Source organism: Pimephales promelas, chromosome 18 (assembly GCF_988280905.1).
Source record: "Pimephales promelas chromosome 18, fPimPro1.hap1.1, whole genome shotgun sequence".
NCBI lineage: Eukaryota > Metazoa > Chordata > Actinopteri > Cypriniformes > Leuciscidae > Pimephales > Pimephales promelas.
Window position 1 is genome coordinate 1998362 of NC_142786.1, and position 27783 is coordinate 2026144.

General features: G+C 38.1%; 1 protein-coding gene and 1 long non-coding RNA gene across 5 annotated transcripts in view; one reads left to right on the forward strand and one right to left on the reverse strand.

Moving 5' to 3' along the window:
• LOC120483403 (histone deacetylase 9-B) overlaps positions 1-25109 on the forward strand; it is a 39956-nt gene extending 14847 nt beyond the window's left edge. For all 4 annotated transcript variants that reach the window (XM_089122827.1, XM_089122829.1, XM_039678403.2 and 1 more), the window contains exons 4-13: positions 3573-3784; positions 7064-7232; positions 8025-8145; positions 8264-8385; positions 16881-17012; positions 17127-17233; positions 18976-19098; positions 21659-21803; positions 22491-22708; positions 24787-25109. In XM_089122827.1, coding sequence (XP_088978953.1) covers positions 3573-3784; positions 7064-7232; positions 8025-8145; positions 8264-8385; positions 16881-17012; positions 17127-17233; positions 18976-19098; positions 21659-21803; positions 22491-22708; positions 24787-25098 — 1661 coding nt within the window. In that variant the 3' untranslated portion in view covers positions 25099-25109. The remainder of the gene's footprint in view (positions 1-3572; positions 3785-7063; positions 7233-8024; positions 8146-8263; positions 8386-16880; positions 17013-17126; positions 17234-18975; positions 19099-21658; positions 21804-22490; positions 22709-24786) is intronic.
• The window catches only part of LOC148970858 (uncharacterized), a 50061-nt gene continuing 27531 nt past the window's right edge, over positions 5254-27783 (reverse strand). The window contains exons 3-4 of the long non-coding RNA XR_016147317.1: positions 7045-7223; positions 5254-5480 (exon numbers count right to left, since the gene is read on the reverse strand). This is a non-coding gene — a long non-coding RNA (uncharacterized LOC148970858). The remainder of the gene's footprint in view (positions 5481-7044; positions 7224-27783) is intronic.

A 27783-nucleotide genomic window follows, 5' to 3' on the forward strand; every position in this document is an offset into this window, starting at 1 on the left:
AGCACATGCCGCAGTATTTTTGGTGTCGATTGACACCTTTGGCCAGTGTTGTGGTTCTGTTTTGGTGGCCTGTGCTTTTTGTGGTTTGTGTATTCTGGGCCGGGGGCCCGGTGGAGTCTCTGTGGCAAGAGATGGTTTCACAACGAGGCGGTTTTTATTTCATCGCCCGAACGTGGACGTGATGCTGATATTCTGAGTCGCCTAATGCATGGTTACCCCCATAACCCAGCATCAAAGAATAACTGTGTGACCAGAGGGCGGTTTCGAGTGTTTAGAGTATAGAGCTACAGTGCGGTATAAAATGAGTGAGTGTGGAGAGCAGCTCAGATTGTTTGATCATTAGATACAAATGTTTGAGTTCATATTACGATTGGAGATTTTGGTATCTTGTCAAACCCCAGCACATCATTGAGATCTCTTATGGAAGTCCAATTTCAGCCACATAATAAACACTTTAGTAATTCTACTTGCTATAATTAACTTTGCAACTATATGTCACTAGCTCTATAGCGTATTAGTCGATTGTCTTCTTAAAGGAGTAGTTCACTTTTAAAAAAAATCTTTTGCTGATAATTTACTCACCCCCGTGTCATCCAAGATGTCCATGTCTTTCTTTCTTCAGTCGAAAAGAAATTAAGGTTTTTGATGAAAACATTCCAGGATTTTTCTCCATATAATGGACTTCAATGGGGTCCAAACGGTTCAAGGTCCAAAAGACAGTTTCATTGCAGCTTCAAAGGGCTTTAAACGACACCAGATGACGAATAAGGGTCTTATCAAGCGAAACGATCTGTCAATTCAAAAATAAATAAAAAAGTTTAAGTTTTATAAGCTCAAATGCTCGCCTTGCTCTGTTCTGTGATGAGTGTTCGTGACTCTCCTGTTCGAACTCGTTCATCAAAATGAACAAAAAAGTCATGACCCTTATTCATCGTCTGGTGTCGTTTAAAGCCCTTTGAAGCTGCACTGAAACTCTCATTTGGACCTTGAACCGTTTGGTTCCCATTGAAGTCCATTATATGGAGAAAATCCTGGAATGTTTTCATGAAAAACCTTAATTTCTTTTCAACTGAAGAAAGAAAGACATGGACATCCTGGATGACATGATGGGGGTGAGTAAATTATCAGAAATTATCAGAAGTTTTTTTTAAAAGTGAACTACTCCTTTCAAATAACACGTTATTTTGATGCTCCTCCGACAGATATTCTGACTTTGCAATTATATGTCAATTACTAACACCCAACAGTTGGCTAGTATTGTATAATGACAGGTGGCATGGGGTTGCAAAGTTACTTACAGTTAGGCTATGTTTACACGGATATGATTCTGAAGAGAAAACGCAAAAGTGGCGTTGCGTTATCACTTTTTATTGTGCGTTTAGACGAGCGTTTTGGGTGGGAAATCCGCGTGCATTTGGTGGCGCAAAAGTGTGTGAAATTCGATGTAATATGCACTCCAGGCAGCTAGGTGGCGATGTGAAGCACTGCCACACAAGAACACCAAGTCCGCGCGCCTGCGTACAACCTTTTGCGTTTTTACCCTTTAGACGGGAACGCGTTGGTGGAGCGTTTTTAAGATTTCCACTCTGGAGGGTGGTTTCACTTTTTTGCGTTTTTAAGCCTCAAAAACGCGGTCGCAGTGTAAACGAAAGGCACATCCGATAAAATATTTTTACGTTTTCACCTGTGAGCATTCTCGTGTGAACAGGGCCTAAGTAGAATGTCTAAAGTGGACCATCAAAATAAAATGTAACCACATACTTTGGTTAATCATAATTATGACATAAAAAGTCAATTTTGACATACTATAATTATAAGGTAAAAACTAAATTCAGAATTATTACTGTCAATTGTAGTCAGAAACAGACAAAGGTCATAAACACTGGGTAATCAGTCTAAACAATATCAGGGTCATATAGGCAAAAACAGAGGAAACCAAGAAACCGGACAGAAGAATAAACAAAAACTAAGATTACGAAAACCAGGAGAATGCTTGGAAGTGCAGTGTGACACTAAACAAGACTTCGCAAGGAATGACAGAAATAACCAGGGTTATATAGGGTGAGCAAACAAGAAGATGAAACACAGGTGAAAACAATGAGTGGCAATGGATCAGGCAGAGAATTATGGGAGATGTAGTTTGTGAGGGAATGACCGTAGACTGTTGTGGGTGGCTTTCAAGGGCACTCGGCTGGTGACCGTTACAAAGACATAAAAAGTAAACATTCTGAAATAAATGTCAGATTTATGACACTAAAATCATAATCATATAGTCGAAATTGTCATACTAACTCATAACTATGAAATTAAGTCATATGACATCAAAATCACGAGACTAGTAATAATGATAAAAAGGTCATAATTATGGCATACAAATTAAAAGAATACGAGATAAAAGTCACAATTGTGACATACTTAGCCACAACTATCACATGCAAAGTCAAAGTCATAATTATGAGGAAAAAGTTGAAATAATGGCATACAAGTCATAACTATCACATAAAAGTCATAATTGTGAAAAAAAGAAATATTTATAACAAAAAAGACAGGATTCGGACACACTAAATCAGAATTATGGCATAAAAAGTTGACATAATTCGAAATTATGAGATACTATGTCATAATGAGATAAAACTTAGATAAAGATACTTCTTCTACATATTTCTTTTATTGTCTTATAATAACTCTTGGTATGTCATCATTTCAACTTTTCATGTCATAATTTTAATCTTATAACCACACTGTAAACAATGCTGGGTTGTTTTAGCCCAACTTTGGGTTAAATATGGACGAACCCAGCCATTGGGTTACATTTTTAAATTGCATTTTTAACCCAACCTTTGGGTTTGTCCACATTTGACCCAAAGTTGGGTTAAAATATGCCCAGCATTTTTAAAGTGCATGATCTACCAAAGCATATTTTTCCTCAACATCGAAGAAACTATTTGAGAGACTGTATACTGATATACTGAAATCTTGATCTCATTGTTAGCTCATACCTGGCTCCGGTCGTGTTTGTGTGCTTTATAAAGAAAAGCATATGCAGTAATAGGTTTATTAGTGAGGAGATTGGAGCAGCAGATTAAGGTCATGTTTACGAGCGCTGCTTTTTTAGGGCGTGAGAGCAGATCATTCTCTCTCTAAACACACACATATACTGCACTAAACGCCTTTCCTTTTTTCACCTGTGTAAAAATACTTTAAGTGCAGCTCAAACATGACAGTCACACGGTGTCTCGCTTAGTTTAGATTGAGCTCAAATAAGATTTCGGTTGTTGAAATACCTCTGTGTTTACGCTCAAGGCATTTGAAACAGACCCCATAAAAAGACCCTCCCTGTAGATTATGCCCGTAATTGCCCTTGGGTTTATTTAAAGACACTTAAGAAGGGTTTTAATTTGGCATTTTCATGCAGCTAACACTGCAATCCTTCACATATGAGATCTGTAAAACTGACGCGTTTAAACGGTACTTGTACATTTGGCTGGAATGAATCAAATTTGATGGCTTTATTGCATTTAATCTAGTTTAAACTCTTTCCTGAGTGTATTTGTGCCGTCTCTCTCTCGCAGACTCGGAGGGGTTGTCCGCGTCGGGCACATCTGAGGTCAGCATGTTGGACTGGGACCGTGATTCGGACGACTGGGAGAAGCAGTTACAGCGCGAGCTGCTTCTGATCCAGAGACAGCAGCAGATCCAGAAACAGCTGCTCATCTCTGAGTTCCAGAAGCAGCACCAGAACCTGCTGAGGCAACACCAGGCCCAGCTCGAGGAGCACATCAAGGTACAGCCATCTCACAGGGAACCCGCACACAACTTTGGCAAGGTACACTTTCTCTCAAAGGTGTTATTAATATATTGTTCATGGAACATTTTTTTTCCAGATGAATATTCATCATTTAAAAAATGTTACTACTTGCTTTTATACATGTTCATTGAACATTGTTTGCGTAGTGATAAAATGGAATGTTTCCACTGAAGGGGACCCGTCATGCTTTATTTTGTTATTTGTTTACATGCACCTTCTTTACAGGATTAGTTCACTTTTGAAAAAACTTTTGCTGATAATTTACTCACCCCCATGTCATCCAAGATGTCCATGTCTTTCTTTCTTCAGTCGAAAAGAAATTAAGGTTTTTGATGAAAATATTCCATTTTTCTCCATATAATGGACTTCAATGGGGTCCAAAAGACAGTTTCAGTGCAAACTGCAAACAGTTCAAAGGGCTTTAAACGATTCCAGACGATGAATAAGGGTCTTATCAAGCGAAACGATCGCTCATTAAAAAAAACAAAAAACATTCCAAAACAAATCCATTCTTTGATGCACAAAAGCATTTAATATTTAATATATTAAGCTTCAAACTAATTTTGATTTAAAGGAGTAGTTTGCTTTAAAAAAAAAACTTTTGCTGATAATGTACTCACCCCCATGTCATCCAAGATGTCCATGTCTTTCTTTCCTCAGTCGAAAAGAAATTAAGGTTTTTGATGAAAACATTCCAGGATTTTTCTCCATATAATGGACTTCAATGGGGACCAAAAATTACTAAAACTAAAAGGCAGAAAACAAAAGACGTCGGCATAATTTGACATAATTTGGTTACACTTTATTTTGAAGTAGTTACATTGTACTTACTCAAATAAGTACTGAGTAATATTAATATTAACTACATATAGTTAGGGTTTGGTTTAAGGTTAATTACTTGTAATTATGCATCATTTACTGTTATGTAGTAACGTGCAACTACACCACCTTAAAACAAAGTGTTACACATCATTTTGTTAGCTGGGAATCAGCCTTTATTTACTGTGACCCCAGATGGAAAAATCACACACAGCAAATAAACATGCAGTTATCACACTGTTTAGAAGGGATCATCATAAATTGTTAAGCTAATGTGATGGATAAATCACCAACCGTGACTGCACTTCCAAAATAGGTCTTGTTTTCCAGTATAAATATCTAAATTTACTTGAATTACTTCAAGTCTGGTTGTGAAAACTGTATCAAAATGAAGTGAGTATGCTTAAAATAAGAACATATCTGTCAGCGGGGTCATAAAAAACTGTTTATTTTTCGAACCCCATTGGCATATAACTCAGCAAAAATCTCTCTCTATATATATTTTTAGGAAACAATACTTTTCATTTTACATATTTTTGTATCTCAAGTTATTGATTGTAAATAATAAATCTTGAGGAAGAATATTTAGATATTTGTACTGAGAAAACAGTTTGGCTGTGCGTGCAGGTTTATCTCTAAACCTGGTTTCTTGTCATCTGCGTGAGGATACCAGGAACTTGCATGCAATGACGGCAATGTGACGTACCTGCTTCTGTTAGAGCAAACTCCAGTCTCCACCCACATAGTCCATTAGTCAAATCAAGACGCTGTTTGTGTCAGATATTTGTAGATCGGATGAAGCTGATCTTCCTTTCTGAAGCAGGTCAGTGTGGTTTAAGGTCACCAGTCTGGCCTGCAGGAAATGAATCGATTTAGTCCGAGCTACTCAGCTGATCTCATTACCTCAGTGTGTGTGTGTGTGCGCGTGTGTAAAGCATTGAATGAGTAACTCACAAAATATTAAAGTAATGGTTATCTGCACTATTTACTTTTACTTAATCTTTAAACTTTTTGCATGTTTAGTTAGAAAAGTATGTTTTCTGATAAATTAGATTTAGATTAGATTCAGCTTGAGTCAATGTGCAGAATCCAGTACAAAGCCAATGAAACCACTGGTTAACGATCACACGTTGATCTGATTGGTTACGAGGTTGTTTGTGACGTCAGAAACACCAGCGGTCTTTAGCTCACTGCAGTTTAAGGAAGAAATACTCAGCAATGCTGTCGACTTATGAATTTACACATGGTTTGTCTTAAAGCATATTCATATTTGTTATTTAATACACATTAAGTGTGCACAAAATGTCCAAATACTTCTTGGGGACACTGTATACAATGCAAAAAATGCTTTTCTTACAAAGTATTTTTGACTTGTTTCCATGCAAGTATAGATAAGTAAAATGACATACGAAATGATATCTTAATTCAAATGGAAACAAGTTTTTTGGGGGGTATTTATCTTACCCCATTGGCAGATAATTTCCCTTGTTTTATACAAAAACTCACTTAATTTATTCCCCAGAAAACAAGAATAATTTCTTATAACATTTTACTTCTTTAGTAAATGCTTATTGATTAAAGGAGTAGTTAACTTTTGCTGATAATTTACTCACCCCCATGTCATCCAAGATGTCCATGTCTTTCTTTCTTTAGTCGAAAAGAAATTAAGGTTTTTGATGAAAACATTCCAGCATTTTCTCCATATAATGGACTTCAATGGGGACCAAACGGTTCAAGGTCCAAAAGACAGTTTCAGTGCAAACTACAAACTGTTCAAAGGGCTTTAAACGATTCCAGACGATGAATAAGGGTCTTATCTAGCGAAACAATCGCTCATTAAAAAAAAAAAAAAAAAAACAAAGTTTAAATTTTATAAGCTCAAATGCTCGCCTTGCTCGGTTCTGTGATGAGCGTTTGTGACTCTTCTGTTCGAACTTGTTGACTCAGAGTTGACTCTGGAAAAGATTCATTCATTTTGATGAACGAGTTCAAATAGGAGAGTTACGAGGCCCTTATTCATTGTCTGAAATAGTTTAAAGCCCTTTGAACAGTTTGCACTGAAACTGTCATTTGGACCTTGAACCGTTTGGACCCCATTGAAGTCCATTATATGGAGAAAAATCCCGGAATGTTTTCATCAAAAACCTTCATTTCTTTTCAACTGAAGAAAGAAAGACATGGACATCTTGGATGACATGGGGGTGAGGAAATTATCAGCAAAAGTTTTTTTTGTTTTTTTTTAAAAAGTGAACTACTCCTTTAAGATTTTTTTGATATTTGGAACGGAAACAAAGATTTAAACAAAACAAAACAATATTTTTTTGCAGTTTATCGCCAATACATCAATCTGATCTCTAAACATCAGCCATGTTCTTTACCTCAGTGCTTGTGAGCGGTCAGGATGGAGGTTTTATTACCTGTGTTTTGCTCCGTCAGCTCCAGCAGGCTCTGCTAACTCTACGGCAGCAGCAGGAGGTGTTCGCCGAGGAGCGTCGGCTGATGTGTGAAGAGGAGAGAGAGGAGGTGCGGGAGGACGAGAAGGAGCTCCACAGGAGAGAAACACAGAAACACCAGCACCACAGACGGAAGGAGCGATCTAAAGAGAGTGAGCAACCCATCCCTCAAAGCAGCTTTCCGTCTTTACAACAGTGTAGAGTTCCCCAAATTAGCTCTATAGTTTTTTCTTTAGGCTATACACTTGAAAATGAAAAATGACTACTATTTTTTAATGTCCAGAAACTATTCAGCAATGATTTAATCCTGAAAATGGTTTGATTCACCACTAGGTGGCGCTGTTCCTGCACATGTCTCTCCTTTCTGAGAATGTAACATGAGCAGAGTGAGGAAATCAAATAATAAAAATGCACTAAATTCATTATATAAAAATAATATGGCTTATATTAACCTAAACTTTTAACAATATCAAATTTTATTTGTCAAACATACTTAGAATAGAGATAGCACACACTTTTAAACCAAGGAAAACAATTAGACTTAATTATAAAATATATTTTTAATTTTTTATAATATAATTATATCATATTTAATCTTATTGATTAAATATTATATTTAAATTATAAATATAAATAAAAGATATATGTAAATATTAAAATGATAGCAAAAGGCCTTGATAAGAAGAATAAATATTTTGTAAAAAAAAAACATAAATATTAACAATTAAACTGAAAATACATTCATTTATTTGAATATGTATTAAATACATATATAAAAGAAAATTAATTATAGGTAAAAATAAATATTAGGTAGCTACATATATTAAAGAAAATGTCACATCAGTTCCATATTAAATATATATATATATATATCCATTACATAATAAGAGTCACATATAGGCTGACCTTATATACGTTATACGTTTCTAATATGTTTTCCGCAGGTGCGATGGCCAGTACTGAAGTTCGTCAGAAACTGCACGACTTTCTGATGAGTAAATCGGCTAAAGACCCGTCTGTGTCCGGCGCTGGTTACCCTCTCAGCCACTCAAAACTGTGGTACAGGTACATCATCACCCTCCTTTACACTTCTCTTCCATGTGAGTGTTTAACAAAATAGAACAGAATGTGAGTGGAATCAAAAGTATGAAAAGTGTAACGCGCTCTCATGATGTCACCACAGCTCCGCCCACCCGGGTCCTGCCGAACAGAGCTCCCCTCCTCTGGGAGAGACTCCGCCCACCTTCAAATACCCTCTGACCTCTGGCCTGGACTACAGAGAGGACTTCCCTCTCAGGAAGACTGGTAGGTCAGAGTTCAGAGGTCATGCTGAAGAATCCTGTCCTATGATCCTTACCAAATCAGTTTAATCTGAGACACGTTTGGAGGCTTTCAGGTTTGGGAAGTGTGTGTGGTTTTGTCACAACGAACGGTTCTTAAATCTGATTAGATTCAGAAGTCTTATAATGTAAGTTGATGTGTTTTGCATATTATTGCTAATGGCTCTGTTTGATTATTTGCTGTTCACTACCTAGGCAGCATGTTAGCCATTAGCATCCTGCTTAACTAACAATGCAATGTTATATATGTATGCACATATGCATAATGCACAAACACATTTCACTTGTCTTGTCTTTTCCAGTACAAATATCTAAACATTCTTAAATCAAAATACTTGAAACAAAATTACTAATAAAAGGATAGTTCACTTTGAAATTAATTTTTGGTATGTTTTATCTTACCTCAAGGGCATCCAAGATGTAGGTGTCTTTGTTTCCGCAGTAGTTTCAATTTTGATATTTTTAGGTCAAACCGTTGTCTGTCAGTCATATAATGCAGGTCTATGGTCACCACCTCAAAGAGCATGCACAGAGAAGTCCAAATTAAACATGATTTAATGACTCGTAAATGTAAGTACACATTGATGACCTAAGACACGAAACGAGCGGTTTGTGTGAGAAAACAAAGTGTATTTATATCGTTTTTACCTCTTGTAACCACAGCCACAAAGCGTCCGCGCCCTGGTTACAAGAGGTAAAAACGATATAAATGCTGTTCGATTTCTCACACAAACCGCTCGTTTCGTGTCTTAGGCCATCAATGTGTACTTACATTTACGAATCATTAAATTATTTTTAATTTGGACTTCTCTGTGCATGCTCTTTGAGGTGGTGACCATAGACCTCCATTATATGACTGACAGACAAGAACGGTTTGACCTAAAAATATCAAAATTGAAAATACTGCAGAAACAAAGACTCCTACATCTTGGATGCCCTTGAGGTAAGATAAAACATACCAAAAATTAATTTCAAAGTGAACTATCCCTTTAAGTCTTATTTTCTGAGGAATATATCAAAATTAAGTGAGTTTATACTTAATAAAACAAGAAAAAAATCTGCCAGTGGGGTTAGAAAAAAATACTTAATTCAAAGAGAAAACATGACTATTCTTCTTACTCCATTGACATATATATATATTATTTTAAGCATAAACTCACTTTATTTATTTAAATGCATCTTGATTTAAGATTTTTTAAGATATTTGTAATGGAAAACAAGGCAAAAAGACTTAAGTAAGAATATTTTTGCACTGCAAACGTTCTTGCAAGGTTCTTCCAGAACGTTAACAGTGATCTGGTCTTTAATAATGTTCTTTAAAATGATGCATTATTAGTTTGTGTGACCAAAATGCAGCATCATTTTGCTGCTGTCTACAGTCGATAGGTTGATTATGTTTTGTAACAGAGCTCAGTGACCTCCAGCCGTTGCGAGATGAACTGAAGTGTGTTCTTGCTCCGAGCTCGTGCAGAATCTGACAGCACTGCACGAGTGTCACGGGGGCTCGGCGGAGGTGACACTGCCTAAATGTTTGCAGATGAATCTGGCCGATATTTAATCACCGGGGTCAAGGGTCAACTGAGCATGTCACTGAGCCCGGTGGCCTGTGGGCAGAGCTAAATGGGGCCGGTGAGTGACCCTGTTTAGCTTTGGGGTCAGCGCGGTGAGAATGACCACGCTTGTGCCCACTGTGTGCCCCGGGGCGGCCGGCGTGGAGGTTTGCAAACAATTACCCAGCGGAGGGGTTGCAGAGAGAGAGGGGTTCCCCAGGACGGCTCTCGGCCCCTAATCAGAGCGCAGAGGTTAACTCGTCCTGAGGGCGTGGGTGGCTTTGGGTCGCACGGTTGCGAATCACCTCAGATGAGTGTGCAGGATGGTCACATTTGACCTGGACTTAGTCTTTGGGATTGTTTTGCATGTTTTATTGTCAGACAGGTTAAAAAGGCTGAGCGGTTAAAGGGATAGTTCACTTTGAAATTAATTTTTGGTATGTTTTATCTTACCTCAAGGGCATCCAAGATGTAGGAGTCTTTGTTTCCGCAGTAGTGATATTTTTAGGTCAAACCGTTCTTGTCTATCAGTTATATAATGGAGGTCTATGGTCACCACCTCAAAGAGCATGCACAGAGAAGTCCAAATTAAACATGATTTAATGACTCGTAAATGTAAGAAACGAAACGAGCGGTTTGTGTGAGAAAACGAACAGTATTTATGTCGTTTTGACCTAAATTCAGGATTTTTTTTTACGTAAATACAGGATATAAAGTTCAAATGAACAGCATTTACTGTACATTATAAATGTCTCTACTGTCACTTTTGATAAATTTCTAAAGAAAACAATAGTCTTTTAAAACGGTACACAGTAAAAGTGATGCCTGTCTTTGCAAACACCACAAAAAAAAAAAAAAAAGTACAATATGCTCATTTTTCCGGGAACTCACATTTGAGTCAACATGATCTTCAACCTCGGATATTTTCTGCATATTTCGGCGTCTCGTAGCGAGGCTGATTTCGAGATGAGTTTGCAGAGGAAGGTGATACGCCTGACTCGATGATAAGACTGAAACCCTTTTCAAAGGAAATGTAAATATAGACCTGGTTTTCATCCAGGCACTGTTTTCACGGAATTTCCAGCATGGCCTAAAAACTGGGAAAGGGGGTCCGGAGGCTCAACGGGCCGGAATACCGCAAACCTCCGGGGAGATTTTTCCTGAGCGCAGGGGTTTGCGCCGCACCGAAGATCACGAAACCGTGGGCCGACTTTTCATCCCCTCTCAATAACTCAGGTAACAGCTTTTAAAAAGAGGCCCGTCCGGTACATTGGGGGGGGGGATACAAAAACAACGACGCAAAAGCTGGAAAAAAAACACGGAAAGAAAAACAGCCTGCTTTTTTGTGAATGGAATAATTTGTCTACGCTGACAAGACAGTCTGCAGGGCCACTTCCTGTGGCTCCGGTTTCAGGCCGTACATCAGAACCAACAGAGATAGAGCGGGAGCGGCCAATTAAAACACAAAACACCTCCCTGTGCCTGAGCAGAATGAGTTTATGAGTGTAATCACTCCCAACGAGAAGCTTCGCGCATCCAACATTCAAGATGTTTTGAAATATCAAACATCCTGTATGTAGACTCTCCCTGGCGTCCCGAGGCCTCATTCCCGGTAGATTCCCGCTCAGATTCGGCCGGGCGGGCTGATCATGAAGGTGCCGTTTGTTCTTTGCCCTGGTCAGGACCTTCACCACGGCTGAATGATTGACAGGTGTGAAGGGGGGGGCGGGATGCTGAGTGGTCATGATGTGCAGGCGACAGATCTGTTTGTGTAAGGAAAGAGAACAGCGGGAAAGACACTGCTAGTGCAACTGGTGATTTGGACAAACTCTTAATGCCAAGTATTCATGTTTAGCGTTTGCTACTTTACTAAGTGATCAGACGCACCTATTTCAGCAAAAAAAATTTAGATTAAAATATATTTCAAAAATGGTCAAACACATTGTTTGTTGATTAATTAACTGATATTTCCGCATATGTGTTGATATATTTTTTCAATGTAAATATATTTATATTGCCAAAAATGTATTTTAAACAAATAGATATTACAGAAAATCATTAAAATACATAATCTAAAACATTTAGCCATTTGATGGTTTATAGAAAATATATTTTTTGCAACATTTCTTTATCTTATACAGTGTATTTATTCTACATATATTTTGGGAAGTCAAACCATTTTTTGCCGGATAGAAAGGAGGGGACTGAGCCCAGAGACAGAGCTGGTTAAACATCCACCTAGCAACAACTCAGAATATCCATGCAACCACATAGCAACACCCTGGAAATCTTCTAGAACATTATAGTGACCTCATTGAAATATGCTATTAACCACTCAGAACACCTTAGCAACTGCATAGCAACCACACAGAACATTATAGCAACCACCCAGGAATGTGTACTGAAAAATACTGAAGAACACTTCAGAAAATCACATAGCAACACCCTGGCAACCATATAGAACACCATAGTAACCTCATAGCAACTGTAAACCACTCAGAATACCTAGCAACCGCATAGCAACCACACAGAACATTATAGCAACCACACAGTAATGTGCTAAAAACTATTTAAGAGCACCTTAGCAAACAAATAGCAACACCCTGGAAATCATCTAGAACAGCCTTTCTCAAACTTTTTTCAGTCAGGGCACCTTTCAAAAGTGCATAAAATCTCAAGGCACCCCAGTGTAAAATATAATTTAAAAACACTGCATAACCCAAATTTAAATGCAAATGTCTTGTTTAGTTAGACAGAACAGTAATGAACAGAGCATAATATGAACTGTAAATAACAATAATAATAAAAACTTTATAGCACCTTTAAAAACACAGGTTTGCAAAGTAATTCACAAAATAATTAATCAGAGACACAAATGCCATAAAACCGTAAGAGGTGGACCGCCCAATACAAGAACCCAATAACAAATCCAGACCAGGAGAACTCAAATGAAGTGCAGGATGCAGATAAAATAAAATAAAAATCCCCGGCTCTTATGGGGATTTTCTTTTCAAAAAACGATCCATAATGCTGTAACTAAAGTGGCCTAAATTCACGTTTATTTTTACGTTTCTGTCAGTCTGAGGTGTTGCTATAACGCGTTGCTATGGATTGCGTCACTTGCGTCAAGTTGTGTGCGTCTTGCTTCGGTCTTGTGAGACGGATTTTTTTATGATTCATTTTATATATTTATCTAAAATGAATTTACAATTTTATTAATATGTTCATATGTTTAAAAAGAAGAATGTAAATATGTAAATTCAAATATATTTATATATGAAATGTCAGCTGTTTTTTTTTCTGTTTTTTTTTTTCACATTTTTTTAGCCTACGTAATTTTTTGGCGGCACCCCTGACACAGCTAGGGGGCACCCCAGTGTGCCGCGGCACCCACTTTGAGAAAGGCTGATCTAGAACACCATATAGTAACCTCATAGCAATATGCTATAAACCACTCAGAACACCTTAGCAACTGCATAGCAACCACCCAGGAATGTGCTAAAAACTACTGAGGAACACTTTAGCAAATCACATAACAACACCCTGGCAACCATATAGAACACCATAGTAACCTCATAGCAACTGTAAACCATAGCAACCTAGCAACCGCATAGCAACTACACAGAACATTCTAACACCGATCCGGGAATGAAACTACTGAAGAGCACTTTAGTAAGCCACTTAGCAACAGCCTGGCAAGAATCTTGAACACCATAGTAGTCTCATACTTAGCAACTAATGTGTTCTAACAACCACCCAAGACACTTTAGCAACCACATAGCAACACCCCGGAAATGATCTAAAGCGTCATAGTAACTTCATAGCAACATGCTATAAACCATCCAGAACACCTTAGCAACTGCATAGGAACCACACAGAACATTATAGCAACCACACAGTAATGTGCTAAAAACTATTTGAGAGCACCTTAGCAACCACATAGTAACACCCTGGAAACATCATAGCAACATGCTGAAAACCACTCAGAACACCTTAGCAACTGCATAGGAACCACACAGAACATTATAGCAACCACATAGTAATGTGCTAAACTATTTAAGACCACCTTAGCAACCACATAGTAACACCCTGGAAACCATCTAGATTAGAACACCATAGTAACATCATACCAACATGCTGAAAACCTCTCAGAAAACCTAGCAACTTCTTAGAAACCACACAGAACATGCTAGCTACCACCCAGGAACGTGTTTAAAACTGCTAAGGAACACTTTAGCAAACCACATAGCAACACCCTGGCAACCATCTAGAACATCACTGTAACCTTATAGCTACTGTAAGCCACTCAGAATACCTAGCAACCACATAGCAACCACACAGATCATTCTAACAACGGCACTGGAATGAAACTACTGAAGAACACTTTAGCACATCACATAGCAACACCCTGGCAACCATATAGAACACCATAGTAACCTCATAGCAACTGTAAGCCACTCAGAATGCCTAGCAACCACACAGAACATTCTAACACAGATCCAGGAACCATCTAGAACACCATAACAACCACATACTGTAGCAACACCCTGGCAACCATCATAGCATCATGCCGGTAAGTTTTGTATGGGCAAGAACCACTTATATTTTATTCAAACATATTAAAAAAAAAAAGTTCACTATAAACTTGGTATCAGCCACCAGTGGCTTTAAATTAAATACAGTCAGAGCAATAACTGTAGTGACTAGGGTATTTTTGGTGGGAACTGTAGTTCACACATGGATTGAGTGCTCTGTTGCGAGGTGTAGCGGTTAACTGGGTGTGCTGGTTTGTTAGCACTGGTAATGTAGGCGGTGTGTACGTTCTCATTCCTCCGGCCATATGGAACTGGTCAGCAGCAGCTAAACAAGCCTCACAGGTGCACATGAGTTTGGTGGACGGACCCCTCCAGCCGTCACCCGCTCATGCCATGTAACCCCGTCCCACAGGTGTTTGTTTAAGGAAGCTTGATTCGGGCTACACTGAAAATGCCCTTTAATGACGCGGCCCAACGTAAACATGCCGACCGCTCTGCGTATTTTCCCAACGAATTAAAAATGTGTAAATCCTTCCCGCTAATTGCTGGGCAAATATTTTTGCGGTATTTTTCTAATAGCTCTTATTCATCATGTGTCAGAGAGGGTAAATTACAGTATTTCGCCATTGCCGTAATCTCTGATCTCGGCCCAGTGCTCCTGAAACTCAAAGCATCCGTTTCATTATGATTTTTTTTGTCAGCCGTCTTCCATTTTATTAATCAATGTGGGGCTCTTAAATTGCTTGTAACATTTTTTTGGGTTAACAGCCAAATATGACCTGTCGGGTTTTTCCCGAACGACAGCCATAAGACTGCAGGCTTACAGTGGTGGTAAAAACTTCGAAAACTCAAAGCTTAGTTCCTACTGGAAATCAGTTGTATTGTATCCTTAAACTATATGCATGATTGTATAGCCAAACACATTCATAAAGGCCTCACGTTTAAGTTGTCTGTGCGAATGATCACTATTTATCCCTAAAAGTAGACTATAGTCAAGTCTGAGAAAACCCACAATTAATTATTCATAATATGTAATATTCAAAGGAACGTTTGTTTTTGTCAACAGTTTACCTTTTAGGGGTAGGATGTAGTCATTTTATTTTAATTAAATAAATAGAATTTTATTTAATTAAAATTTTGCTTTTTTTATTATAAATACAATTAAATACAATTTGTATTAAATATTTATAAAAAAATATAACGAAAATTAAATAAATATTTAATAAAAAAATTTAATATAATTGTATTTTTTATTTTTGTTATAAATATAATTATATTTAATTTAAATTTTATTATTTTTAATTTATTATAAATACAATTATATTTAATTTGAATTAATTATATATTATTTTGTTGTAATTTTGTATTGAAATTTAATTTTATTATTTTATGTATTATTTAATTTTTTATTATAAATACAATTATATTTATATCAGTTTCATTATTTTGTAATACATTTTTTACATTATTATACAAATCATTTATTAAGTCTTGTGTTTCAAATTCCTCCTCTCCTTTCATCTCTGTCCTTGGCCCACAGTGTGTTGTAATCATGTCGGTCTCCTGATGTGTGTATCTTTGATGCCCACTCAGCGGTCAGACGGTGGTAGGTGGCGTCTATAGGGCTAGCCGGAGTAAAATCCAGGGAATTTTGGTACTCCATAGGTCACAGTGGTGCAAAAAAACAGGATTTCCCCTTTTTTTCCCAAGCCAAATCTCCCTCTGTCTGTGCCGACATCTCAGTGTTCGTTTAAACACGGCTACCGTAGAGGTTTGTGGTCGGCAGGCTGGCAGGTACTGGACTCCTACAGCCAGCGGAGAGCTGTTGGACAGATTTAATGTCCTCCAGATGAACGATGGAATTGATCTTCCAGTTCTTACCTCATTACAGCTGGGAGACATCCCAGAATTCCTCAGTGTGGCTGGACCGCGGCCACACATTCACTCAGCTGGTTCTGTGAGCTGCCTCGTCAGACCACTCGTACATGCATTTACGTGACATTGAATTTAAAGCTATTTTAAAGGTTCCTAATTTTGTTTTGTTTACATGCATGCAAGGTCAAAAAACACTCATAATGTACTTTGCAGCATCAGCTCTCTCTAAGCCCCGCCTTTCAGAGAGTCTGCTCTGATTGGTCAGAAGGTCCAGTCTGTTGTGATTGGTCGACTGCTAAAACGCCTTTTACGTGCACAAACAGCTCAATGCATGAAAATTAATATTTGAAAAAGCATAATGGGGCACATGCATTTATTCAAAAATGTATAAAGACATTGTTTATTATCCACCGAAAACAGTCGATTTTAGAGCTAGAACTCGTATTAATAGCAGATAATTAGATAAGTCATCGGACTAATGTAATCTGTTTCCTCTTCAGCATCTGAGCCCAATCTGAAGGTCCGGTCCAGACTCAAGCAGAAGGTTTCTGAGAGAAGAAGCGGGCCGATACGCCGCAGAGACGGCAGCGTTCTCGTCACGCCGATGAAAAAACGAACTCTAGAACTAACAGGTGGGCGAACGACAGTAGCAAATTATGTGGAGAGAGATTTTGAAGTTCCATTTACAGACCAATGAGCTTCAGCTGTGGGCGGAGCTCACCGTCAATACTTTTCCTCTTGTCTAGATTCTTCAGCCAATGAGAGCCCTGCAGGTTCTGGACCGAGCTCACCCATTGGCTTGTGTGGCAATGAGAACGGAGCATCTTACCGGTCCAGCACCAGGCAAATTGAGGTACCAAAACTATTTTTTTGGAGATTAAATAAAATTAACATTCGAGTACAGCACAAAAAACTCGACAATCGACTACTCGAACAGGAAGTAAATACAGGTATGTGAGCTGGCTGAATTAAAGGAGTAGTTCACTTTTAAAAAAAACTTTTGCTGATAATTTACTCATCCCCATGTCATCCAAGATGTCCATGTCTTTCTTTCTTCAGACGAAAAGAAATTAAGGTTTTTGATGAAAACGTTCCAGGATTTTCTCCATATAATGGACTTCAATGGGAACCAAACGGTTCAAGGTCCAAATGAGACTTTCAGTGCAGATTCAAAGGGCTTTAAACGACACCAGACGATGAATAAGGGTCTTATATAAGGACCCTTCGAGTCATGACTCGAAAAAAGATTTGTTCATTTTGATGAACGAGTTTAAACAGGAGAGTCACAAACGCTGTGCTTATAAAAAAGTACACTTTTTTTATTTATTTGTGAAATGAGCGATCGTTTCGCTTGATAACACCCTTATTCATCGTCTGGTGTCGTTTAAAGCCCTTTGCAGCTGCACTGAAACTCTCATTTGGACCTTGAACCGTTTGGTCCCCATTGAAGTCCATTATATGGAGAAAATCCTGGAATGTTTTCGTCAAAAACCTTAATTTCTTTACGACTGAAGAAAGAAAGACATGGACATCTTGGATGACATGGGGGCGAGTAAATTATCAGCAAATTTTTTAAAAAAAAGTGAACTACTCCTTTAACATAATTTTTTGCATCACATGCCCCATTGAAGTCAACAGGATGTGAATAAAAAAAAAAAACACGATAACACAGTGTAGGCAACACTGATTTTTGTCTGTACTGACAGCACTCCAAATGTACAAAAAAATGACCGGAGTTCTCCTTTAATGGCTTTATTATGACTAACCTCTTCACATGGGAAATGACTCACAGTACTTGTGGGATGCAATTATTAAGAAAAATGTCTGAATATCACTGCATTGGAAAACAAAGCGTCAAAGCAAGTGGCAAATCTGCAATCAGATATTGATATATTGATAAATATATCAAAGCTTTTCTCAGAGCTTTTCTGTTTGCTTGTAATGTGGATTTGCCTGGTTATATTTAATGTCATTCTTACCCTTGCGTAGCAGTCGTCTCTTTATACACACAGGTAACACACAGTGGCGGCTGTGGAGCGGGTCTTGCGTGCCGTTTTCAGGCCATGATTGCATTTTTGGGAACTGAACCATAGACCCCAAAAACTGAAACTAAATAAAATCCTCCATTACAGCGCTGATCAGACTGTGAGGTGAATTGAGTCGGGCCCCGAGTGATTGGTTGTTTGGAGCTACACAAACAAACACATCAAAACCACATTTGATGTTGTAGACTTCTAAGAAGTTTGAAGGTGTGATTGTGTGTGTGTGTGTGTGGCAGTGCTGTGCTGAACTAACTGTGACAGCTCTTTTCCGCTGTGGTTTCTGGCTGCGCTGGCGTTTGGGGAAGGGGGTGAGGGGCTCCGGGATGGAGAGGTTTATTTCTCCTGTGAAGTTCTTCCCAAGCATTTCCTCAAGGGCAGCGGGCCAGCATACTCTCCTCCTGAACACACACTCCTCCTGTCATGTGACAGTGGATCCATATTCAGATTTTTAAACGAAGCACAATCTCATACTATACTATTGTTTCTTTGTGTGACGCTGCACTAATGTATATAAGAGGTGATGTGACGCTGTGTGTGTGTGTGCCTCCTCCAGCGGTGTCTGTCTCAGAGCGGCGTCCTACACACGGATGGATCCCTGTCCCTGTTGAACCTCTACACGTCCCCCTCTCTGCCCAACCTCACGCTGGCTCTGCACCCGGCTCACGCGCACCTCTGCGTAAGTTCACAGAACGCATGAGTTTTTTTCTCCGGGAACGAACACGTACTGTAACAATATTCCTTTTATTTAAATAATTCCCGCCCAGGGGAATCGAAAAGAAATTAAGGTTTTTGATGAAAACATTCCAGGATTTTCTCCATATAATGGAGTTCAATGGGGACCAAACGGTTCAAGGTCCAAAAGACAGTTTCAGTGCAAACTATTAAATTCGTTGAATGAACCGAATGACTCGGAAAAAGATTTGTTCATTTTGATGAGCGAGTTCGAACAGGAGAGTCACGAACGCGCATCACAGAACAGAGCAAGTCGAGCATTTGTGCTCATAAAACTTAAACTTTGTTATTTATTTATTAAATGAGCGATCGTTTCGCTTGATAAGACCCTTATTCATCGTCTGGAATAGTTTAAAGCCCTTTGAACAGTTTGTAGTTTGAACTGAAAGTGTCTTTTGGACCTTGAACCGTTTGGTCCCCATTGAAGTCCATTATATGGAGAAAAATCCTGGAATGTTTTCATCAAAAACCTTAATTTCTTTTCGACTGAAGAAAGAAAGACATGGACATCTTTTATGACATGGGGGTGAGTAAATTATCAGCAATAGATTTTTTAAAAGTGAACTACTCCTTTAAATCAAAATTTGTTTGCTTGAGAAGCTTAATATATTAAATATTAATGCTTGAATAATGCTTATTTATGCTTGAAATAAAAAAGTATGTCAGTGTGGCCAGAAAAATAAAAGTAATTCAAAGGGAAACTTTGATTTTATTTTTTCTTGTTATTTTCATTCTTTAGTTAGTAAATCTATCTTGATTTAAGAATATTTAACATTTTTGGACATTTGTAAAAAATACTGAGGAAGAATAATATTGGCCCAGATGCAAAAGTCAGAGATCTCAAACACTTGTCATCAAATTATTGGCTCGTTCAGATTACAGAAACATCTGAGACACTGTTGATTCTTAAAGGAGACGAGCTTTGAAAGAGCGACCTCTGAGAAACACGGCTGTCCTCTGGGAATAAACACAAAAGCAGCGTCGCCAGCTCTCGTTCTGCTGCGCAACAGATAGGAATAGATATGCAGAAAGAGCAAGGGACTGTGAGACGGTATTTTTAGGAGACAGTGAGACACAGAGTCGCATCTATTTGCGGTAAAGCACAAAACGCTGTGCGAGGAATGTGGCGGCGATGAGGCCGATCGCCGTGTTGTTTGCTGAAGGTTTAGGTGCAGATCTCATTTTCTGCTTTCACCGAGTGCTAGTGTTCAGTCCCGGCTGGATTAATGTACAGCCCTGAGGGCTCGTGACCTTTGACCTCTGGGATCTTTAGCCCTTGGGTAAATACGGCGCTCGGTTTAGAGTTTCAGAGTTTTAGAGTTTAGCATCTCGTTCATCACGGGCTGTTAAAAAGCTCAAGAAATTGTGTTCGGAAAGCGCGTAACATGCCAACGAATCAAAACACGGCTCACTTTTACCATCGAGGCGAGAACACTTTCAACACTTTCACATTTTAAAATAGTTGAATGACTCATGAGGGAGCTCAGCTCGGTCATTACGCGCACCTTATGGACGCCGCCGACGTGAATGCTGACTGGATGTGTTTTAAAAAGAGCACAGTTATTAATATTTCATATGCATGAGGTGTTATGTAACTCTCTCATGCTTGAGTGAGAATTTGTCTGTAAATGCTAAAGTAGGGGAATGTTTTATGATTTAGAGCACATGTCGCGTTTGGCTTCCCTAGATGCAGTTTAATAGACTCTAAATATTCAGTGATATCATTATTATTCGACTGCACTGACACTATCGGATGAACTGAATTAAGGTGAATTATGACACCTCTCTAGAGCTGCTTATCGCCGAATCCAGTTTGTTTTATCATTTACAGCATAATTGACCATGAATAATAACAAGTCAAGTCATCTTTATTTATATAGCGCTTTTTACGATAACGATTGTTTCAAAGCAGCTTCACAGAGATAACAGGAAAAATAAAAAAAATTGTTTCCAGAAGAAAATAGCGCCATAGTTCAGCTTAAAGGAGTAGTTCACTTTTGAAAAAACTTTTGCTGATAATTTACTCACCCCCGATGTCCATGTCTTTCTTTCTTCAGTCGAAAAGAAATTAAGGTTTTTGATGAAAACATTCCAGGATTTTTCTCCATATAATGGACTTCAATGGGGACCAAACGGTTCAAGGTCTAAAAGACAGTTTCAGTGCAAACTTCAAACTGTTCAAAGGGCTTTAAACGATTCCAGACGATGAATAAGGGTCTTATCTAGCGAAACGATCGCTCATTTAAAAAAAAAAAACTAAGTTTAAGTTTTATAAGCTCAAATGCTCGCCTTGCTCTGTTCTGTGATGCGCGTTCATGACTCTCCTGTTCAAACTCGTTTATCAAAATGAACGAATCTTTTTTTCATGTCATTTGGTTCATTCAACAAAGAGTTCGAATAGTAGAGTCATGAACGCGTGTATTACTGTTTTTAGCGCTATAAACACAGGTGAGCTGATTTGACCTGGGATATGAACAGCGTTTGCCTGATCTCTCCTCTGTTAGACGGGTACGGCGCTGAAGGACCGGAGCACAGAAGGTCTGGCCGCGTGTCCCGTCTCGCTGGATAGTAAAGCGAGCAACGGACAGCAAGCGCTCCTGCAACACCTGCTTCTGAAGGAGCAGAGACAGCAGAGGATGATCTCGCCTGGTGAGCAGATCTCACAGCAACCGCACACATCCGCTAACTATATAGACGAAAGAGAAAAAAACAAAATCACTAAAACTAAAATCTAAATGAAAACTAATACTTTATGTGATTGGCCCTTAAAGTCCCCCTGTGGTGGAAATCCAGCTTTTAATGTTGTTTATATGTCTATGTGGTGTTTTTAATACGCTTTAAGACACACCATGTGTAAGTTCATAAGTCGACACCATTGCTGAGTATTTTCTGCTTAAAACTGCAGTGAACCAAAGACAGTCTCAAAAACACGTAATCGCTGGTCCTTCTGACGTCACAAACGACCTCATAACCAATCAGATCAACGTGTGATCGTCAGCCAGTGGATCTCTGAGCTGAGCGAGTGGAGGTGGAGCTCATTTGCATATTCATAGAACCACGCATACTAAATGAGGTCAAGGGTGTCGAGTTACATTCAAGCGGTTTTAAGACATTTTTCAAGGAAAAAATTTTTAAATATGTCAGATTGTTGATCAAAGATAACTTTTAAGGGTTATAATGATTGACTACAGGGGGTTAAAAGTTAAAAATGCAAGCGCACCGGTTAAAGGCGTCCGTCTAGCGCATTTACATTAAAAAACAGTGGAAAAGTAGCACAGTGGAATTGATAAACTGGTTCGGTGTGAAATGCTGATGTGTGGCTCATGTTTGATTCAGTCACAGGCAGCGTCCCCGTGCTGTCCTCGTCTCCTCTGGCGATGAAGGAGCGCGCGTCGGCGAGCGCTCGCGTCAGGTTACCGCGACACCGCCCCCTGAACCGCACGCAGTCGGCGCCGCTACCACAGAGCGCTCTGGCCCAGCTCGTGCTGCAGCAACAACACCACAACTTCGTGGAGAAGCAGAAACAGTTTCACCAACAGGTTCACATCAGCCAGGTGACTTCACAACACACACAAACAATGCCATTTTCACCCGATGTTTAGATCTGTTGTGCTATTTATGCAAACTAGCACATACGTAATTGGATTATGCACCGTCAACAAACAATTTAAAAAAACTTGCAATACATTTTTTGTTTGTCTTAATGCAAGTAATCAAGATGGTGTAAATTCAAATTTATTTTTTGAAACTTAATGGGATTCCTCAGGGCTTTTTTTCCCTTACTCAGGATATATTAAAGATAAGAAAATCAGATGAGTTTGCTTCTGTTGCAATTTGTTCAACCTTTTTTCTTAAAATGACTGGACTATGAATATTAAGAGTGTTTTAAACTCGGGCGATTGAGGGTCATTTAATGGACATCGTCGAAACAAAAGCACTGTCATGATTTACCACTTTGCAATAGATTTACAGGATCTTAAATATACCAAAAAAAGACTTTAGTGTTTTGTTTAAATGAGTTGAGGTTTTCTTAAAGGAGTGCTGATAATTTACACACCCCCATGTCATCCAAGATGTCCATGTCTTTCTTACTTCAGTCGAAAAGAAATTAACGTTTTTGATGAAAACATTCCAGGATTTTTCTCCATATAATGGACTTCAATGGGGACCAAACGGTTCAAGGTCCAAAAGACAGATTCAGTGCAGCTTCAAAGGGCTTTAAACGACACCAGACGATGAATAAGTGTCTTATGTAGTGAAACGATCACTCATTTCAAAAATAAATAACAAAGTTTAAGTTTTATGAGCTCAAATGGTCGCCTTGCTTTGTTCTGTGATGAGCGTTCGTGACTCTCCTGTTCGAACTCGTTCATCAAAATTAAATATTTTTTTGAGTCATTTCGTACATTTTGTTCATTGAATTAACCAAATGACTTAAAATTTTGAAGAACGAGTTCGAACAGGAGAGTCACAAACGTGCATCACAGAACCGTTTGGACCCCATTGAAGTCCATTATATGGAGAAAATCCTGGAATGTTTTCATCAAAAACCTTCATTTCTTTTCAACTAAAGAAAGAAAGACATGGACATCTTGGATGACATGGGGGTGAGTAAATTATCAGCAAACATTTTTTTTTTTTAAGTGAACTACTCCTTTGTAAAATACACCTTCGGTTGTCCCTTTATTTCCCACACTGGATGTAGTGAAGGAGAATGATGACATGACGATAGATGGAGTTATGTTACATAAATGTGTCTTTCAGAGCCGGTGAAGAACTGCAGCATTTTCACAAGATTCCTGAGTGTCATCTGGAGTGTGTGTGTGTGTGTGTGTGTGTGAGACCTTGCAGTGTGTCTGTGTTAAGAGTTTTAAAGGGCCTTTTCTCTTAAATGACTGTGTAAATGGAGCGGACTGATGCCTCGTTCAGACAGGAAGTGAGTTAATACAAGGAGAGGAAGTGTGTACGTCCCAGCAGGATGTTTTACTGCAGCTGCTTTTAACTTTTAGACTGTCAAACATTCAAGATTTTATATATTGTTGTATTTTATTTTATTTTGGAAAATGGTCAGTAATTCAGTAATGAAAACTGTATATTTTGCAAAGCTGGGTAATAAAAAACAAAAAAACAATGCTTTATTTTTATACACCCAGTTCTTTATTTTAGTCGTTCTTTCATTTCCTGAAGGCCTAGGAGAGGATTTTGCTGGCAGTTTAACACACACGCATTCGCGGATATAATTTAGCCACTTTTCATTTTACAGCTGCTATTTTTTCGGGGTGGTATTACTTTCCCCTATTACAGCAGGACTGAAGCCAGTTCGGCGAGAGGCATTTTATGACCACATTTACTAGAAGATATCAAAAAGAATGAAAAGAGCATGTTAGTGTGTCACGTCTGATTAATTATGATGACGCATCGCTGGAATAGCGATTGTGACTCTGTTTCAAGTACTTTTCCAAATTATTTTCTCCATAAGAATCAAATCAATTACCCCATTAGGTTTTAAACCGTTGTACAAAACTATGCATCTAAAGTCTTGAATGTGTGTGTAATGGAATGAACTACTCATCCCACGATGCTTTGCGTATGATGTGACGACGCATTATAAAACTCCTCTGTTTTCCTGTAGGTTCTGTCTCAGTCCATCGATCAGCTGAGGAACTCCAGCACTCATCTGGAGGAGGAGGAAGAGGAAGAGCACCGAGAGCCAGAGATCACATCGCCCCCTGCTGGAGTCATCCGCAGCCGCAGCTTCAGGAACACACACACCGAGCCCAGGGTGATCCGGCTGAAAACTGAGCCCGAGGATGGAGAGATCGAGGACGTGAGAGAGAAGGGTACCGGAGGAGATGCAGGTGAAGAACAGAACGAGATGTGCGCTCCGATGAAACGAAGCGACGACGAACGACGTCTTGAAAATATGACGGAAACTGACGTTTGAAAAAGAAAGAAGAAAGAAAGGGCTGAATCTCATGAAAATAGTCAATATGTCCAGGTCGTATTAAAAAAAAAATAATTTTGCTCAAAGAAAAAAAAAAGCCTTAATATTTTTTATTATGATAATTTTTTGCTTTGTGATAATTGATTTTAACTTGATTGAATCTATTCTATTATTTTTTGCATTTTTTTATTTTAAAATTACATTTTAATAAGAAGTTGTGAGAATTACTGTATTTAAAAAATATTTAAACATAAATTAAAGGCAGATATTTAGAAGAAATACTGTATGATGCAAAAATAATGTACCATCAATTTTGCATCATTTGTTTTGCTTTACAGTAATGGTTTCGCAAAAAACATCTTAAATCTCACCTAAAACGAGGTTCCACTTACTTTAAGCAAAATCTCCTTTCTTTAGTTTGTGGGGTGAAATGTGACCTGGACATTTTTGCATTGAGGTTCAACCAAAGAAAAAGAGCGATAGTAAGTGATGAGAACGAATCAAAGTGAAGTCCGGAAAGAGAAAGTGAGCAGGAATGAGAGTGAAGATGTTCCTCACTCAGTCGGAGTTCGCCCTGTTAGCGTGACACTGTATGTGACCTCTGACCTCTGTCTCTGCTGTGATCTTCCTTCTCGGTGGTTGTTGTTGTTGTGTGTGAAGCTAAATCAAGAAAAGCAATGACCACAGAGCTTCATTTGACCCCCCACATTAAAGCAACAGTAGCGCAGCAGCTGTTTGTCCAGCCGGCCGCGTGTGAAGGGGCGTCTGACTGGAGGAAATGATGCGGCCAGCTTTTCTTTTCAGTGTCTGTCTGAAGGGCGACGCGCAGAAACCGTGATAAATGACGTCGTGAAAACCAGTATACACACCACAATTTAGTGCCGAAAGTAAATGAACACGTATGAACACTACTAGGTTTCTCGGTTGTTTTTCACGATCGCTCCCTGCTGTTTTCTGGAGGCCGGATTCACCAAAATCTGCGTAAGGAAGAAGTTATGCCGCTCTCATATGCACTGAAGCTGCTGAAAATGATGCTGTAATTATAAATAAAAAAACAAGGTCCCTATTTTTGTGGAATTTCAAATTCAGAAAAAAAGTCACATCATAACCGATCATTGTTTATCGATTACTGGTGTTACTATTAGAGAGCTATTCGTGCACATCCTTAGCGGAGTCAATTTAGTTTCATTGAGTTACTATTATAGTTTTCATTCATATTTTGAATTCCTTTATATATATATATATATTATATATATATATATTAGGGCTGTCAAACGATTAATCGCGATTAATCGCATCCAAAATAAAAGTTTGTGTTTACATAATATATGTCGGTGCGCTGTGTATAATTATATAATATATATATATATATATATATATATATATATATATAAATACACACACATGCATGTATATTTAAGAAAAAAAAATAATTTATATATAAAATATTTATATTTATATATAATATAAATTATATATAAACCTATATACAGTATACATGAAAATATTTCTTAAATATATACAAGAATGTGTGTGTATTTATATTTATAAAATAATTATACACAGTGCACCCACATATATTATGTAAACACAAACTTTTATTTTTGATGCGATTAATCATTTGACAGCTCTATATATATATATATATATATATATATTTATGTTTTTGTTGCATTTCTGTAATTTTTATTAGTTTAAATATATATATATATATATATATATATATATATATATATATATTGTTTTTTTTATTCAGTTTTATTTCAGTTTAAGGTAGTTTAGTACAACAGAAAATTAAGAAATATTGGCATATTGTTTAAATAATTTAAGGTTATTTAAAAAACAGTGGCATTTTGTGGGCCTGAAAACACAAACGGGTTTAAAAGTGCACGTTTTTGAAAAGATACCGTTATTGTCTAACTGCTAAAATGCAAATGAGTGAAAACTAAGTTTATATGCGCGTTTGTTTCTTTACAAAGTGACATCGCCAACTACGGGCCCGGCGTGAATAATACACTGTTTTTACTCGTTTTCGCGAATCCGTGAGAACGAGGAATTAAAAAATGTCTCAGGTTTTGTCTTTGGGAAAACTGTAAGAACTTTGGGAATACAAATAATTCTTAACTCTATTCTTAAATCAGAAAAGAAGAAGAATGTTTGGTGAATCCGGCTCCGGGTTTGTTTTCTGTGTGTCTGTGTTTGTGACGTGTCAATGATTCACATGATTCAGTGATTCGGATCACTCAGTGTTGGTGTTTCGATATGTCTTATGTCTTGCCTGGTGTTTGATTCTTGTTTGTTAGTGACGAAAATAAATATAATCAGTGTGAAGAGCCAACGAGAACCTTGGTGTCGATGACGAAACCTTTTGTTCATGTGACGTATATTTCGTGTTCATATCATCTAACGTTTCCGTTTTCACGATGACGCCAGCACAGATCCTCTGAGATGTATAAAGTTTTGTGAATTTGCAATATTTTGTGATCGTACACTGTGTTCAAGGCCTGTGAGATGTACAGCACGGATGAATATATCGCCGTCACTGATCGTACTAATGAAATGAATGATTGACGGTTTCTTAATCACGTGGCCATTAAAGTACAACAAAAGCCTGTTTTTACTTCACTGCTATGTAAATAAAGTTTATTATCCACTGTTACGCTAGATTGAAACAATAACTGCATG